Source organism: Rhineura floridana, chromosome 8 (genome assembly GCF_030035675.1).
Source record: "Rhineura floridana isolate rRhiFlo1 chromosome 8, rRhiFlo1.hap2, whole genome shotgun sequence".
Taxonomy (NCBI): Eukaryota; Metazoa; Chordata; class Lepidosauria; order Squamata; family Rhineuridae; genus Rhineura; species Rhineura floridana.
This window is the reverse complement of record NC_084487.1, coordinates 18,961,936-18,980,930: the sequence shown is the minus strand read 5'-3', so window position 1 is coordinate 18,980,930 and position 18,995 is coordinate 18,961,936. Positions and strand designations below refer to the sequence as shown.

General features: G+C 41.0%; 1 protein-coding gene across 2 annotated transcripts in view; it reads left to right on the top strand.

The window, feature by feature from the left end:
- Positions 1 to 2,764, top strand: part of AEBP2 (AE binding protein 2) — a 37,519-nt gene extending 34,755 nt beyond the window's left edge. Inside the window, exon 9 of one of the 2 annotated variants that reach the window (XM_061638447.1) lies at positions 736 to 2,764. Coding sequence is in view for 1 of the 2 variants with exons in the window: in XM_061638448.1 (XP_061494432.1) it covers positions 736 to 766 (31 nt within the window). In the remaining variant the exon portion in view is untranslated. The remainder of the gene's footprint in view (positions 1 to 735) is intronic. The other variant, XM_061638448.1, reaches the window with a different exon arrangement.
- Positions 2,765 to 18,995: the final 16,231 nt, after the last annotated feature.

The window sequence follows — 18,995 nt, the reverse complement described above, 5'->3', positions numbered from 1 at the left end:
CTATATATCCAGAGTATGTATACCTGAAGTGCTTGCTTGACCCCTTACTATTTTATTTCCTTCCCTTTCTCTTTGTTGTCTTTTTATTTTGTTTTTATTAACTATGCCTTTTTGGCAGAGTCTTGTTTTTAGTTTATTTTCTGTACAGTGCCATGTGTGTTGATGTATTAGCATGTGAAAAATGAAAAAAAAAGAATCCTGTTGCAAAATGGAGGTTGTGACTCCTTTTCTGTATTTGACTATTATGTTCTAAGGGGCTACTGCTCATATGTTTTGAAGCACACTAGAATATGCTCATGAGACACATACATGTCTGAAACATTGAGCTGTCCACTGTCAGAGTGGATAATTTCTTCACAAGCTTAGAAAAAGGACTCTGGGAGGTTTTTTTTCTATTCGTTTCCCTTAAACTTGACTTCTTGTGTCCAAGCTTAGGATCGTGGTTTATCAGTAACTACGGTCTGTTTCAAAACAAGTCAACTTCAAAACATAATTAGTGATAAACCACATCATACACAATGGCAAGCTGAGTTTAAAGGAAGCAAAATAAAGGCTCCTGAAGCCACTGGCTCATTTGGAATCATTCCAGCTTGCACACACCATGATAAACTGTGGTTTAATGTGACTATGCCATTGAAGAACATAGTTTATGAACCTGTTAACTAACCAATGCATGTTAAATTTCCTTGACTTTCTAGAGAAGCCACCAATGCAGTGTTTCCTTTTTCTTCCTAGAACAATGCCACAGAAGAGATTGAAGAGGTAAAAGTGAGCTCAGTGGGGGCACCTCATCTATCATCTTTATTCACTGACCATGGAATTAGAATTGAAATTGCACATTAGTCAAGCCCCTCGACTTCATGCTTCCCCCCCCCCCCCGGCCACACCCTGCACCCAACTGCTACCAACTATAGATGATATTTATGCTTGGCATAACCATTCTGTGAATGAATTTGATGCATCTGTGGAGTATATTTTATATAATATATCTGTATACCTTCACGGAATGGTACAGTGGGAGATGAGGCAAGCACTCTTCTGACAATATAGTGGGCGCTCTCAAAAGCTTTGCATGCTTGCTGCTTTTCTTCTAGCAATTTTTTGTTTTCTCGTAGTTGTACTGGATGAACTGGCAGTTGCTAAATTGCCATGTGCACCCACCCCCTGCAGTTTTTTCCTCTTGTAAACAAGCTTCTTGGGATCTTGCTATTTGGTAAATGAAATTAACACACACCAGAGAGAACTCTTTTTTCAGAGTATGGTGCAGAGTAATCCATTGTCACTTTTGTGAACTTGTGGTGTTCTATCACATAACCCTAAGTGGTGGTATCATGTTTAAGCAAAATGGTGGTGACATATCTTCATTTCTAGTGGAATATATATTCAAGAGAGGCTGATAGATGTTAAGTGTTGCTGTATATCTGATCCTCTCCATAAGACTATTACTGTATGTTAATAAGACTTACTTTAATAAGCTCTACTGAAAAAAGGTGGCAAACATTGTTTTGTTTACTACATGGCCTTTAAAACTCCTCTTTGCTTCTAAAGAATCTCCCTTCTCCTTTCCCCTCCTTTTGGCCTAAATTTTTCTAGTTGTAAAAAAATTGTATTTTTTAAAAAGACGCATCTAAAAATACAATCGTTTATGCACCAAAGTTGGCTATGAAAAGAAAAATTAAATTGCTTCCTCGCTTTACTAAGCAAGAAATTATGGACTTTAACCTACAGGAATAGAAAAAAAAAAGTGTGTACTTTGTTCGTCTTATATGGAGACAAAAAAAGTTGCATATAGATAATGGAACATTGCTTGTAAAGTAATTTTGCAGATTTGTAATATATTTTTATATTATGAAATGTATTGTAGATGTTTTTTCTAGAGGCATGAAAGTTGAGATGTATATATTATGGTAGAAATAATATTGAAGGATATTGTAATTCACTAGTGCTGCCAGAAGAATTTGTTTAAAAGCAAGCACCTTTCTTAACAATAAAAAATGTCTTTTGGATTTCTAAGAGACTATATACTACTGTTGTAAAAACAAAAACACATTAAACATCCTTCCAGAAATCTTTGAAGGATATGCAGTATCCATAGGAAGTGTATGGCGCTCATTGCTGATAATGGATATGAAATCAGCCTTTTCCTTGCTTGTTGGAAGGAACAAATGTAAAAAATATATGGTGGCTATATGCAGTCAAACTGCATGATTAACCCTCCATGTTTAGGAGGATTTTTGCATTACTACAGTGAATATAAATACCAGCTGTTTTACACTAATTTTTTTTATTAAATAGCAAAAAAAAAAAAGTCTCTAAACTCTGGTTGGAGAAGTTAGCTTTTCCAATATCGTAAAAGGGGTCTACCTTAATGAAGGTGAAATGCTTGCTTGGCTCCCAATGAGTTTAGAATGGTCTATATACATTTAAATTCCTTATTGATGTGCCCATTATAAGCACTGCTAACTTGGAATGGTTCTGGAATAGTTGTTCAATAATGGTATTTCATAAAAGATCTGTAGCAATGTTACTATTTAAATCAAATGCAGTTCATTATTATTTTTTTACATTTTCCTTGAGCACTTCAGTTACTGCTTAATCTTATATGGTCATCTGCAATTGCTTTGGTTCTTTTTTTTTAAAAAAGTTATAAAATTGCCAAATAGGTGTTTTCAGATATAGTTTGTATTTTTAATTTTATTACTTCTTGAATTTATTGTATGCCATTCTTAATTGACAGATGATTGTAGACCCTGTCTGAGTATTTTTTCTAATAAAACAAAGCAAATACAAATATGTCTAAAGCTTCCAAATGTTAATTGACGTAACAGGCTTTTTAAAACTAGGACCCAGCGTATAAATCAAATACTAGCTTTCTTCAGAATAAGTGCTACTCTGTGTGCTTGCACTAAAGTGTGTGCTTCTAGTATTAGGTTACAGTCCTATACCCACTTACCTGGGAGTAAACCCCATTGAACTCAGTGGGACTTGCTTCTGAGTAGATATTGATAGGATAGTTATGTTATTTTATTTCTCTATCATAGACTTGATTGATAAACTTGCACCACCTTCTTGAGTTCTGTTTGCTTTGGACCCTTTTGTTCCTCCTCCTGCAGGTAGAAGTGAGCTGTCTCTAGGGGAAAACGGGGGATCCATGATTTTAGTAAAGCTGTGATTATGCAGTAGCCTATAGCCCTCGTCAAACAAAACATAATATAGGCTCAGTTACCATATGTCATGGAAGCTCACACGTCCTGGTCAGGCTACATGGTTTGTTTTTTTATAAATTTTTGGTGGTCTTTTTATTTATATGCCACCTTTCTTCCAGTGAGCTTCATGGCTGAGTGGAGCTAGGTCATAGTCCAACACTCTAACCATTATACCATACAAACTGTCTTTGTAATCTCCTGAGTATTGGGAACAGGAGTCGCCAGCCCAGCACCCATGAAGGCCTTCATTGATATGTTCCCAGACATAAGGAGGTACATTGGTTAAGAACTGTATTTTTCTTACCAGTGCCTTCCATGGTTTTTGTAAGGGCGATGGGATAACAATTTCCAGTTAACAGTATTTTTTTATTTTATTTTTTCTTATATTTACATTCCACCTTTCCTCCAAGGAGCTTAAGAATGCGTACAAACATAGGTTCTCCCCCTCCTGATTTTATCCTCACAGTAACCCTCTGAGTAGGTTAGGCTGAGAGACAGTGACTAGTCTAAGGTCACCAAGCAGGGATTTGAACCCTAGTCTCCTAGGCCCTAGTCTGATGCTCCCTCACCACTGGTGCTTGCAGTGCATAGATGGCTATGGAAGAAAAATATTTGCCAGAGAATGTACTCAAGTTTGTTAGTTCTAATTGCGGAGTGAGAAAAGTCAGGGAAAGGAGCTGCATAGTCACCCATTCCCACAGAAGCACACGGACACGACAACTGAATATGGGAGCTGCCTTATAGCAAGTCAGACCCTTGGTCCATCTAGCTCAGTATTGTCTACACTGACTGGCAGTGGATCTCCAGAGTTTCAGGCAGGAGTCTCAACCTTACCTGGAGATGCCAGAGGTTGAACCCGGAACCTCCAGTATGCAAGGCAGATGCTCTACCACTGAACTACAGCTCTTCCCCGATTCTTCCTTCATCATCATTTTGAAACAAAGCTGAAATAAAATATTTGAAATAGTAGTACCTGGACAGTGGACTGAGCAGACACACAGGTCAATTGGTCCTGGCTAAATCCCATTGAGATTGAGGAGATTTGAATATTAAACTGAATTTTGATTCTATTGATTTATTTTATTTATTCAGCTTGTATACCGCCCGACTAGCAATAGCTCTCTGGGCGGTGAACAAAGTACAATAAAATCACAAAAACAATAAAATCGCAGAATACAATGTAACAGAGCATATAAAAACGCAACTAAATCAATACAACATAAAATTAAATTAAGATTAAAATGCCTCGTGGATTGTACTTGCCACTTATCAATAAATATACCCTAGGCACCTAACCAAATGCTATTAAGAATATGGGGTGCAATAATTGAAATTACAACTTTCCAGTAACGAGAGAGCCTAAACAGTTTACAACTTGGATAAATATTTATTTGACTTACTAGACACTTGCTATAAAAAGTCTCTTAAGTCAGGGATTCCCAAACTGATCTGGACCATAGCTTGCCCATGTTAAAATAATCATATTGATTTTTAATTGTATTCCTATTGCTTCTGTTTCTTCTCTTATATTGCCATTTGAATCTTATGGAATGCAAATTGCGATACACTAAAATACAATATGAGAAAGAAAACAAACAAAATATAATTAAAAATCATGCAGCATCTAGCACAGGACATGACAATTGCCACAGTAGGCAGAAAAATCATTAAGTGGTCTGCGGAGGCAATCAGCAATTTTCAAGTAGTTTGTGGGAAAGAAAGGTTTGGGAAACACTAAGTGACTTACCAAAAGATTGAGACCCAAAAGCATACCATAAGATCAGAAACTACATATTACAATAAAAACAATGACCTATAAACAGAACTGGCCAAACTGCAAAAACGGCAAAAAAAAACAAAAAAAAACACCTCAGCAGGACATTTATTATAATCCCATCAAATGCCTAGGGAGAACATAGACGTTTTTACTTGGCATTGAAAGGATGTTGGTGCCAGGCAGACTGCACTGTCGAGAGAATTCCACAGGTGAGGAGCCACAACTGTAAAGGGCCTTTTCCTTTATACCACCCTTCCAAACTCTCCCAGAGGCGGCGCCCAGATTAAAACCACACTCAGTCATAGCCCACTGTTAGTTTAAAAAAGCAGTTTAAAAGCCTGGGTGGATAACAAGGTCTTCACGTGATGCTGAACAGACAGTAAAAAAGGCACCAGGCAAGTCTTTCTGGGGAGGCTGTTCCATAGGCAAGGGCCCACTACCAAAAAAGGTTCCCTCCTTGGTAGCCACCTGCCTTACTTGACTGGATCATCTTGGTGGGGGCATCTGAAGAGGCTCTTAAGGTTTGGTATGTATGACAACAGAAGATTTGTGTAACTTCAATGTTGACAATGAGGATGTCACAGGATTATCAATACTTTGGCACAGTCATTAACCAAAGTGGAGACAATAGTCAAGAAATCAGAAGAAGGCTAAGACCGGTATGAGAGAACTAGAAAAGCTCAAATGCAAAAATTATCACTGAACACTAAAGTCAGGATCATTCAGGATTGATGGATTGATTCCATAAAGGAAGCCACAGACCTGAATTTACAAGATCTGAACAGAATGGTTCATGACAGATGCTCTTGGAGGTTGCTGATTCATAGGGTTACCATAAGTCCATTCAGAGTGGAATCGGGTATAAAACAGGGATGCGTCATTGCTCTGACCTTATTTGCCATTTTCATTGCCATGATTCTACACCTTGTCGAGGGGAAACTTCCCACTGGTATGGAAATTGCATATTGAACAGATGGAAAGCTTTTTAATATCAGTAAGCTAAAAAGTAAGGTAATTACAACCTCTGACAGAGAACAATATGCCGATGATAATGTAGTCTCTGCACATTCAGAGGAAGATCTTCAAACTATCCTAAATGTCTTTGCAGAAGCGTATGGAAAGCTTGGTCTCTCAATATCAAAAAACCAAAGTGCTTAATCAGCAGGTGTGATCTAGTCCCTCTGTAGCACCATCAATCCAAGTTAATGGTGTGATGCTGGAGAATGTTGATCACTTTTCTTACTCATTTTCATTTCATTTCATTGGCGATCACTCATAGCCGAGTAAGATTGTCTTCCAGGGTAAGGTCTTTAACAGTGGGTTTGTAAGTGACTGTGGAGGCCAATTCTGGATCCGCACAACCTCCCACAATGAGGACATAGGTTTCCAGATGGAAGATGGTCACGATGAGGATGTGCTTGACGTGCCCTCCGCTTAGCTTGTTTGTCCCTTTTGCGACGCTGAAATTCAACATCATCTGAGCTCTGCGAGTGCCGCATTCTCCTGAATGAAGCTTAGAGTGTTTGAGGATCGGGATATTCGCAGAGAGACCAAAATGCTTATTTATAAAGCCATTCTACCACCAACCGTACTGTACTCCTGTGAAACATGGACCATCTATAAATGCCACTCCCAACTTCTTGAAAGATTCCACCAACGCCGGAAAATTCTGCAAATTACTTGGGAAGATAGACTAATGTTAGCGTAAGCAAGAAGCAAAGACCACCAGCATTGAAACAATGTTCCTCCAACATCAACTTCGCTGGACCAGCCATGTTGTTCGAATGCCTGATCACTGTCTTCCAAAGCAGCTACTCTACTCCCAACGTAAGGATGGAAAACCGAATATCAGTGGACAGCAAAAGAGGTTTAAAGATATATTTTTAAAAAACCTTTAAAAATGTAGCATGAGCATTAAGAACTGGGAAGTCTTGGCCCATGAGTGTCCTAAATGGTGGTCGGCTATTATCAAAGGTGCTATGGACTTTGAAGACGCACAAATACAGAGTGAAAGGGACAAATGAGCCAAGCGGAAGGCACATCAAACAAATCCTCATCGCAATCGTCTTCCATCTCAAAACCTATGTCCTCACTATGGGAGGCTGTGTGGATCTAGGATTGGCCTCCATAGTCACTTACGGACCCACTGTTAAAGACTTTATTTTGGAGGGCAATCTTACTCGGTCATGAGCGATCGCCATTGATTGATTGAATCAATTTGAAGGCGCATAACAAAAGTATATGTAAGAAGAGGGAATTATATTTTAGATAACTTGATCCCAAGCCATTTAGGGCTTTATAGGTTAAAATCGGCTGGAAATGGGCTTAGAACCGGTGCAGCTGATAAAGCACTGGCATAACACAACTGGAATGCCCAGTCCCAGTTAATAGTTTTGCAGCCCCAGTTTATGCCAGCTGCAATTTCCAAACCATCTTTAAAGGCAGCCCCATGTGCAGCATATGGCAACAGTCTAAATGGGGTAGCCCAGAGTATGTGTAATTGGCCCAGCTCTCTCGACACAGGTATGATTGTAACTTTCTTGACGGAGTGAAAGATTTGTTAATTTGACATTTGAAAGTTTACACACATGAGCATGATATATTTACCATTGCTTTTTTGTCCCCTAAGTGGCAGCAACGGATCAGCTGGAAGCCAGCTTTGCTCAACACACATGCATGAATAATAGGTTGTCTCTGTTTCCATCTTTGGGAAACTTTCCAGAAGATGAGTGAGTCACTCAAAAAACATTGGTAGAGTTTGCTCACATTAGCAGTGGCACAAGAGGGCGCACTTCACCTTGGCTAGGATTCTTCCATTCATTCACCAAAGATGCCTTGGTTGTGGGACTTCCTAATTCTCCTCTACACCCTTTCTTCTAGGCCACCCTTTCCCAACCAGTGTGCCTCCAGATGTTGTTGGACTACAACTCCCATCAGCCTCAGCCAGCATTGCCAATGGTCAGGAAAGATGGGAATTGTGATCCAACAACATCTGGAGGCACACTGGTTGGGAAAGGCTGCTCCAGACCTTTGGCTAGAGTGGAAAGCCCTGGTCAGTGAGCTTAAGAGGATCACTTGAAGGAAGATGTGGCAAGCTGGGGGCCCAGCGCTGCTCCCCTCTCCAAAATGGACTGCAAGCAAGGCCAGTTGTCACAGCTCCCATATCCTCTGCTCACTTCTCTGCCCCATGGGTTCATAGCTACGCAGACATCTGGAACTTCCACAGCAAGATGGATTTGGTTCTGGGCACTCCAGTTTTATTTATTGAGTATTTTATTTAAAATATTTCTGTTTTAACTGGTACTAAAGGGCATGACAGGACTGAGGAAAACAAGTTCTTAGCAAGTGCCCAAACAACATCAGTGTTGGTGCTTGCCACAACTGAAAAGGCCCAGGTTGCTTTTTCATTGTGTTTTGTTATTTTTATGGTATGTTTGTACTGTAAACTTCGACATTTGCTTTGAGACTTTTGTTTTTGCAAAAAGCAATGGGGGGATTATTTATTTGTTTATTTAAAATGTTTATAGGCTGCCTTCCCAAATAGAACTCTCCCTCAAGGCGGTTTACATGATAAACATTCACAAGTACAACAGCAATTTAAAAATGTAATACAGAAAGTAATGTCTGCAAGACACCCCCAGCACTGAAAGTTTTCAGCCACCCCAAATAAACATTTATATAAAATAATAAATAAATAATAATTGTCAGTCCCTCCAAAGAGCTACAATTCTCAGAGTGGTTGAACAGTAAATCCCTCTTTCTGGGAATTGTAGCTCTATGAGGGTAATAGGAGTTTCCTAGGAACTTTCAGCACCCTTCACAAGCTACACTTCTCAGGATTCTTTGGGGGAAGCCATGGCCACATTAACACCCTATATCTATTCCACAATTATTCCACTTTATGCAGTCATGGCTTCCCCAAAGAATCCTGGGAACTCTAGTTTGTAAAGGGTGCTGAGAGTTGTTAGGAGACTCGTATTCCTCTCACAGAGCTATGATTCCCAGAGTGTTTTAACAGTCAATCCCTCTTCCCAGGGAACTCTGGGAATTGTAGTTCTGTGAGGAAAATAGGGGTTTCCTAACAATTCTCAACACCCTTGACAAACTACAGTTCCCAGGATCCTTTGGGGGAAGCCATGACTGTTTAAAGTGGTATGATACTGCTTTAAACGTGTAGGGGAGATGAGGCCTTTGTTAAATACAACCCATGCTGTTTCAGCATGGGGGAGATTTTGCGCAGAAGCAACATATGACCAGTAATGTATCTACTGCAAAAGGCCCCCCCCCACATCCCTCCCACTTATTAATATCTGGAGGTTGGGAGGGGTATGTTGAGATGAAGCTATCTTTCCATGAACTTTTGTTTTCAGTCAGCATCAGGCTGCCTTCTGCTCCTGTGTTGAAAGACTCTTGAGCAACACACCGAGTTTCCTTTAGCTGGGCTGTGTGTACCAGTCAGCCTTTCCTTGAGAACACTTTCCTGGGAAATTCAGGCCCTGGCTTTTCTGAGAAAAAGTTCCTTCTAGAGAATGACCCTTCTCTGAGAGTTCTTGTGCCTGGGGAAGGAAAATCCACAATTGATGTGCCACTTAACTTTGCTACTGTCTTCCAAATGAACACAGAGCCTTTGCTGAGTTAAGACTATTTAATCTGACAGTCACCTCTGAGGTGATGGATCGTTTGTTTCTGCCTCGGTTGTAGGGCGGGCTCCGTTCCTCAGCTTTGATAGATTGATTGCCCCAGAAAGACAAGGCTGCAAGAAAGAAGGGGAACAGGCTATTCATTTGTGTTAAGGCCACCTATGCTCAAACAAGCATAACAGTGTAGGTGGAATACAAGATGTGGACAACAATTGATAGGCCTCCCCCTTCACGCTTTCCCAGTCTATGGCACCATCTACACTATACATTTAAACCAGTACTATACCACTTTAAATAGCCATGGTTTCCCCCCAAATAATCCCGGGAACTGTAGTTTTTTTAAGGATACTGCATGTTTTAGGAGAGTCCCATTCTCACAGAGCTATAATTCTCAGAGTGGTGTAACAATCCCTCTTTCCAGGGAACCTGGGAATTGTAGCTCTGTGAGGGGAATAAGCCTAAAAACTAAAATGAGCTCAAGGTGGCAAACAGGTGATAAAACACTAAAATCATCTATAAAACAACTTAAAATCAAAACATCTTGAAAACATTGTTTAAAAATATCTTTATAAACATCTTAAAAAAACAATTCCATCACAGATGCAGACTGGGATAAGGTCTCTATGTAAGAGGCTTGTTGAAAATGGACAATAAGAACATAAGAAGAGCCTGCTGGATCAGGCCAGTGGCCCATCTAGTCCAGCATCCTGTTCTCACAGTGGCCAACCAGGTGCCTGGGGGAAGCCCGCAAGCAGGACCCGAGTGCAAGAACACTCTCCCCTCCTGAGGCTTCCGGCAACTGGTTTTCAGAAGCATGCTGCCTCTGACTAGGGTGGCAGAGCACAGCCATCATGGCTAGTAGCCATTGATAGCCCTGTCCTCCATGAATTTGTCTAATCTTCTTTTAAAGCCATCCAAGCTGGTGGCCATGACTGCATCTTGTGGGAGCAAATTCCATAGTTTAACTATGCGCTGAGTAAAGAAGTACTTCCTTTTGTCTGTCCTGAATCTTCCAACATTCAGCTTCTTTGAATGTCCACGAGTTCTAGTATTATGAGAGAGGGAGAAGAACTTTTCTCTATCCACTTTCTCAATGCCATGCATAATTTTATACACTTCTATCATGTCTCCTCTGACCCGCCTTTTCTCTAAACTAAAAAGCCCCAAATGCTGCAACCTTTCCTCGTAAGGGAGTCGCTCCATCCCCTTGATCATTCTGGTTGCCCTCTTCTGAACCTTTTCCAACTCTATAATATCCTTTCTGAGATGAGGCGACCAGAACTGTACACAGTATTCCAAATGCGGCCGCACCATAGATTAATACAACGGCATTATGATATCGGCTGTTTTATTTTCAATACCTTTCCTAATTATTGCTAGCATGGAATTTGCCTTTTTCACAGCTGCCGCACACTGGGTCGACATTTTCATCGTGCTGTCCACCACAACCCGAGGTCTCTCTCCTGGTCGGTCACTGCCAGTTCAGACCCCATGGGCGTATATGTGAAATTAGGACTTTTTGCTCCAATATGCATAATTTTACACTTGTTTATATTGAATTGCATTTGCCATTTTTCCGCCCATTCACTCAGTTTGGAGAGATCTTTTTGGAGCTCTTCGCAATCCCTTTTTGTTTTAACAACCCTGAACAATTTAGTGTCATCAGCAAACTTGGCCACTTCACTGCTCACTCCTAATTATAGGTCATTAATGAACAAGTTGAAAAGTACAGGTCCCAATACCGATCCTTGAGGGACTCCACTTTCTACAGCCCTCCATTGGGAGAACTGTCCATTTATTCCTACTCTCTGCTTTCTGCTTCTTAACCAATTCCTTATCCACAAGAGGACCTCTCCTCTTATTCCATGACTGCTAAGCTTCCTCAGAAGCCTTTGGTGAGGTACCTTGTCAAACGCTTTTTGAAAGTCTAAGTACACTATGTCCACTGGATCACCTCTATCTATATGCTTGTTGACACTCAAAGAATTCTAATAGGTTACTGAGACAGGACTTTCCCTTGCAGAAGCCATGCTGGCTCTGCTTCAGCAAGGCTTGTTCTTCTATGTGCTTAGTTAATCTAGCTTTAATAATACTTTCTACCAGTTTTCCAGGGACAGAAGTTAAGCTAACTGGCCTGTAATTTCCGGGATCCCCTCTGGATCCCTTTTTGAAGATTGGCGTTACATTTGCCACTTTCCAGTCCTCAGGCACGGAGGAGGACCCGAGGGACAAGTTACATATTTTAGTTAGCAGATCAGCAATTTCACCTTTGAGTTCTTTGAGAACTCTCAGGTGGATGCCATCCGGGCCCGGTGATTTGTCAGTTTTTATATTGTCCATTAAGCTTAGAACTTCCTCTCTCGTTACCACTATTTGTCTTAGTTCCTCAGAATCCCTTCCTGCAAATGTTAGTTCAGGTTCAGGGATCTGCCCTATATCTTCCACTGTGAAGACAGATGCAAAGAATTCATTTAGCTTCTCTGCAATCTCCGTATCGTTCTTTAGTACACCTTTGACTCCCTTATCATCCAAGGGTCCAATTGTCTCCCTCGATGGTCTCCTGCTTTGAATGTATTTATAGAATTTTTTGTTGTTGGTTTTTATGTTCTTAGCAATGTGCTCCTCAAATTCTTTTTTAGCATCCCTTATTGTCTTCTTGCATTTCTTTTGCCAGAGTTTGTGTTCTTTTTTATTTTCTTCATTTGGACAAGACTTCCATTTTTTGAAGGAAGACTTTTTGCCTCTAAGAGCTTCCTTGACTTTGCTCGTTAACCATGCTGGCATCTTCTTGGCCCTGGCGGTACCTTTTCTGATCTGCGGTATGCACTCCAGTTGAGCTTCTAATATAGTGTTTCTAAACAACTTCCAAGCATTTTCGAGTGATGTGACCCTCTGGACTTTGTTTTTCAGCTTTCTTTTTACCAATCCCCTCATTTTTGTGAAGTTTCCTCTTTTGAAGTCAAATGTGACCGTGTTGGATTTTGTTGGCAATTGGCCAGTTACATGTATGTTTAATTTAATAGCACTGTGGTCACTGCTCCCAATCGGTTCAACAACACTTACAAGGTCTTCGGTAGGCACCGAAAAGACAACAGAGATGGCACCTGCCTAATATTTAAGGGGAGGGAATTCCAAAGGGGTAGGTGCCACAACACTAAAGGCCCAATTCCTATGTTGTGCAGAATGGACCTCTGGATGAGATGGCATCTGAAGGAAGCCCTCACCTCCAGAGTGCAGTGACCAGTTGGGTATGTAAGGAGTAAGACGATATTTCAGGTATCCTAGTCCTAAGCTGTATAGGGCTTTATTATTTATTGTTATTTATTAGACTTATATCCCACCCCTCCTCCCAGTAGGAGTCCAGGGCAGCAAACAAAAGCACTAAAAACACTTTAAAACATCATAAAAACAGTCTTTAAAATATATGAAAACAAAACATATTTAAAAACATTTTAAAAGCTTTAAAAACTTTTTTTTTAAAAGTTTAAAAACATTTTTAAAAAAGATTTAACAACATATTCAAAAGCATATTCAAAAGTTTTGTTAAAAGAGGAAGGTCTTCAGGTTCCAAAAAGATAACAGAGATGGTGCCCGTCTAATGTTTAAGGGTAGGGAATTCCACAGGGTAGGTGTCACCATGCTAAAGGTTCGTTTCCTATATTGTGCAGAACGAACCTCCTGATAAGATGGTATCTGCAGGAGCCCCTCACCTGCAGAGTGCAGTGATCGGCTGGGTATATAAGAGATAAGATGGTCTTTCAGGTATCCTGGTCCCAAGCTGTATAGGGCTTTGTACACCAAGACTAGAATCTTGAACTTGGCCCCGTAGCTAATAGGTAGCCAATGCAATTCTTTCAGCAGTGGGGTGACATGTTGGTGATACCCTGCCCCAGTAAGTAGTCTTGGCAGCGCATTTTGGACCAGCTGCATTTTCCAGACACTAAAATCAGCCCCGAACATAGCCGAATAGCTAATAGGCAGCCAGTGCAATTCTTCAGCAGTGGGGTAATATGTTGGTGATATCCTGCCCAGTGAGCAGTTGCACTGCAGTATTTTGCACCAGCTGCAGTTTCTGGACCAACCTCAAGGGCAGCCCCACATAGAGGGCATTACAGTAATCCAGGCTGGAGTTTACCAGGTACAGGGCATCAGTATCCCAAATAAGTAGCATGTCACATACTAAACCTCCTTCCTACATATCAAGGTTCTGGTTTTGGTATACAAAGCACAATACAGCTTGGAACCAGAATACCTGAAATACTGTCTTATCCCTTATATACCCAGTACATCACTGCACTCTGCAGGTGAGGGCCTCTTGCAGATACCATCTGATCAGGAGGTCCTTTCTGGACCATTGTAACACAACCATCGACTGAAATTCACAGTTCTCTGAAGTTTGCAGTAGAGTTCTGCAGCCAAGTAATGTGTACAAAAGGCATGTACTAGGATAAACTGTGCACAAAGCTGTATATATTAGTGGAAATAACACACAAAAATGCATTAGGCTGTGCAAAATGTGCACATTAGGCAAAACTGCATACAATGATGTGTACATTAGGAGAAGTTGGCACTAAAATTCTGATGAACTTTCATGAGGACTTTAAAAAAAGAAATAAATTGTAGGGGGGCGTGGCCGTGGAGCAGGAAATGGCCACCTGGTCTGGGAGCTCTGTCGCACTTGTCAAAGAACTGCCACAGGCTCCTCTACACAGCGTGACTCCCCCTAAAAAAGACAGCTGCGAGCAGGGGAATGTCTGGGGAACCTGCTGAAAGCAAACATGGGGACCTCACCGACGTTTTTAAGCCCAGGGAATGTCAGATAGGAAAAGCCCCAAACAACATAATGGCAGAAACGGGAGACAACATTGTGCCCGCTCTAGTGACCACTGAGCAGCAACAAATGAAGCAGACGCTGCTTATTTGAATGTTCGGTGCTTTGGGCAGAATTTGAGGGACAACAGCAGTTCTTGAAGCAAATTATACAAGAGACATGGAAGAAGCTTATGCTCCCATTTGAGACTAAAATTATGGAGATTGAGGCAAAATTGGATGAGCTTGCAGAAACAGCCTCTAAAGCATTGGAATTGGGAATCTCACACTCTTTAAGAGGCTGAAAAGGGAAAATGAAGAAATGAGAGAAAGGATGGAGGACATCAAAAATAGGGGGCAACATTACAACCTGCACGTATGGGGGATTCAAGAAGAAGAAGGTGATCATGACATTAAAGGGTTCTCTTAACATGGTTTAAATCTCTTATCCCTGACTTGAAACTCCACATTCAAGATATTGAAAGAGCACACTGCAAGCATTAACAGCAGCACCAAAAGAGGGGAGCCCCCCTAGAGACATTGTGAAGTGCTTTGCAAAATACTCTAGGAAAGAGGAAATATGGCAGAAGCTACATGACTTGAGACATATCACTTACAAAGAGCAACAAAGAGCAACCACAGTGCTATTAAATTAAACATACATGTAACTGGCCAATTGCCAACAAAATCCAACACGGTCACATTTGACTTCAAAAGAGGAAACTTCACAAAAATGAGGGGATTGGTAAAAAGAAAGCTGAAAAACAAAGTCCAGAGGGTCACATCACTCGAAAATGCTTGGAAGTTGTTTAAAAACACTATATTAGAAGCTCAACTGGAGTGCATACCGCAGATCAGAAAAGGTACCGCCAGGGCCAAGAAGATGCCAGCATGGTTAACGAGCAAAGTCAAGGAAGCTCTTAGAGGCAAAAAGTCTTCCTTCAAAAAATGGAAGTCTTGTCCAAATGAAGAAAATAAAAAAGAACACAAACTCTGGCAAAAGAAATGCAAGAAGATAATAAGGGATGCTAAAAAAGAATTTGAGGAGCACATTGCTAAGAACATAAAAACCAACAACAAAAAATTCTATAAATACATTCAAAGCAGGAGACCATCTAGGGAGACAATTGGACCCTTGGATGATAAGGGAGTCAAAGGTGTACTAAAGAATGATAAGGAGATTGCAGAGAAGCTAAATGAATTCTTTGCATCTGTCTTCACAGTGGAAGATATAGGGCAGATCCCTGAACCTGAACTAACATTTGCAGGAAGAGATTCTGAGGAACTGAGACAAATAGTGGTAACGAGAGAGGAAGTTCTAAGCTTAATGGACAATATAAAAACTGACAAATCACCGGGCCCGGATGGCATCCACCCGAGAGTTCTCAAAGAACTCAAAGGTGAAATTGCTGATCTGCTAACTAAAATATGTAACTTGTCCCTCGGGTCCTCCTCCGTGCCTGAGGACTGGAAAGTGGCAAATGTAACGCCAATCTTCAAAAAGGGATCCAGAGGGGATCCCGGAAATTACAGGCCAGTTAGCTTAACTTCTGTCCCTGGAAAACTGGTAGAAAGTATTATTAAAGCTAGATTAACTAAGCACATAGAAGAACAAGCCTTGCTGAAGCAGAGCCAGCATGGCTTCTGCAAGGGAAAGTCCTGTCTCAGTAACCTATTAGAATTCTTTGAGAGTGTCAACAAGCATATAGATAGAGGTGATCCAGTGGACATAGTGTACTTAGACTTTCAAAAAGCGTTTGACAAGGTACCTCACCAAAGGCTTCTGAGGAAGCTTAGCAGTCATGGAATAAGAGGAGAGGTCCTCTTGTGGATAAGAAATTGGTTAAGAACCAGAAAGCAGAGAGTAGGAATAAATGGACAGTTCTCCCAATGGAGGGCTGTAGAAAGTGGTGTCCCTCAAGGATCGGTATTGGGACCTGTACTTTTCAACTTGTTCATTAATGACCTAGAATTAGGAGTGAGCAGTGAAGTGGCCAAGTTTGCTGATGACACTAAATTGTTCAGGGTTGTTAAAACAAAAAGGGATTGCGAAGAGCTCCAAAAAGACCTCTCCAAACTGAGTGAATGGGCGGAAAAATGGCAAATGCAATTCAATATAAACAAGTGTAAAATTATGCATATTGGAGCAAAAAATCTGAATTTCACATATACGCTCATGGGGTCTGAACTGGCGGTGACCGACCAGGAGAGAGACCTCGGGGTTGTAGTGGACAGCACAATGAAAATGTCGACCCAGTGTGCGGCAGCTGTGAAAAAGGCAAATTCCATGCTAGCGATAATTAGAAAAGGTATTGAAAATAAAACAGCTGATATCATAATGCCGTTGTATAAATCTATGGTGCGGCCGCATTTGGAATACTGTGTACAGTTCTGGTCGCCTCATCTCAAAAAGGATATTCTAGAGTTGGAAAAGGTTCAGAAGAGGGCAACCAGAATGATCAAGGGGATGGAGCGACTCCCTTACGAGGAAAGGTTGCAGCATTTGGGGCTTTTTAGTTTAGAGAAAAAGCGGGTCAGAGGAGACATGGTAAAAGTGTATAAAATTATGCATGGCATTGAGAAAGTGGATAGAGAAAAGTTCTTCTCCCTCTCTCATAATACTAGAACTCGTGGACATTCAAAGAAGCTGAATGTTGGAAGATTCAGAACAGACAAAAGGAAGTACTTCTTTACTCAGCGCATAGTTAAACTATGGAATTTGCTCCCACAAGATGCAGTAATGGCCACCAGCTTGGATGGCTTTAAAAGAAGATTAGACAAATTCATGGAGGACAGGGCTATCAATGGCTACTAAATAAATAAATAAATGATGGCTGTGCTGTGCCACCCTAGTCAGAGGCAGCATGCTTCTGAAAACCAGTTGCCGGAAGCCTCAGGAGGGGAGAGTGTTCTTGCACTCAGGTCCTGCTTGCGGGCTTCCCCCGGGCACCTGGTTGGCCACTGTGAGAACAGGATGCTGGACTAGATGGGCCACTGGCCTGATCCAGCAGGCTCTTCTTATGTTCTTATGTTCTTAACAAATTATGGGCCTGCAAGACCTAGCCCCAGAGAGGCTGAGAAGGCACAACAGCTTTGCCCATTCACACTTAAACTCCAAGAGGCTGGGATCAAATATTGTTGGGGTTTTCCTTTTAGGCTGATCATAAATAGGGGCAACTCTACGTTCTCTGCTCATAATGTTAGAGAAATGATGAAGTTACTGACAGCTTTAGAAGTGGAACTGCCAGATGAAATACCCACCTTTGAAGATCCCTTGGAGGAGGAAGGAGAAGATGAGGAAAGATCCTCGGGAAGAGGATGGGAAACAGTTGATAATATGCAGAAACACAATAAGAAGAAACAAAAAAACAAGAACTTTGCTCCCCTTCCCACCCCAGGGCGAGGCCTGTGCTCCATGATGGCTAGGGGGAAGTGACCCCCATGTTCCACATTTGACTGTGGCTAATTCCCTTACAGATGTAAAGGGCATCTGAGCACCTCTAAAGAGAAGAACCTGCAGTCTTACAATAGCCTTTGTTCTAGTAGTTAAATTAAACGTTCATATAGACTTATAGGGGTGATGAATCCACCCACGTATCCCAAGAAGAAGATCATATAGTTGTGGGCAATGAAGGGTCATAACTGTCTGTAGCCTACTTTATCTTATATTACATTATCACCCCAGTTTGGACCCATCTGGTTTTTCTACCACACAGCTCCTTGGAATAACACCCAGAGAGTGCCTGGCTATTTAGCAGACACTATAGCATGGCATGTTATTTTTCTTATCAAAGTCAGCCATAGTTAAAAGGTTATTGTTATAGTTGGTTATATATGTATATGTTTCTGTTTCTATGTTCTTATTCTCAAGAGATCAATGGGCTGTCTGGAAGGCAGGTATATATATTAAGAAGAAACTCGAGCGACAGTTTGCACCTTATGTGCATCTTCAACATGATGTTCTTACACCTCAGATATGGGAGACCTGAAAGTAGTGACTCTAAATGTAAGATGGCTGGGAGACGAGGTTAAAAGAAGATGGATTACAGATTACTTAAGGGGCATGAAGCCTGCAGTGGTCTGCCATCAGGAGATCCATAAAGTTTCTTGAGGCTCAACACCGCTAAAACAACCGTGGTTTGGCGAGCAACTAGTAGCATCTGGAGTTTCGAAGGTGAGAGGAGTGGCACTAGTGATGCAGAAGGAATTAGACTATAAAACTACACAGACTCTGAAGGACAGGCAAGGCAGATACATTTTTGTTGAAGGACTGTTGAATGGTACATCTTTAGTCACCTTTGGATAAATATAAGCTCCTAACACAAAGCAACTCTTTCTTAAAAAATCTGATACATTGGGTCTACGATTTCACCATGGGGGAATTGATAATTGGCGGGGATCTAAATTGGAATACTCAAAGGGTTCATATGGAAGATTTATACAAGTGAAAGAAATGGGGCCCACAAATTTCAAAAGTGGAAAAACAGGTAATAACAATAAATTGAGACTTTATGCTTTACTTAAAAAATCAGGTCTCAGAGATGCCTGGGGAGACATGCATCC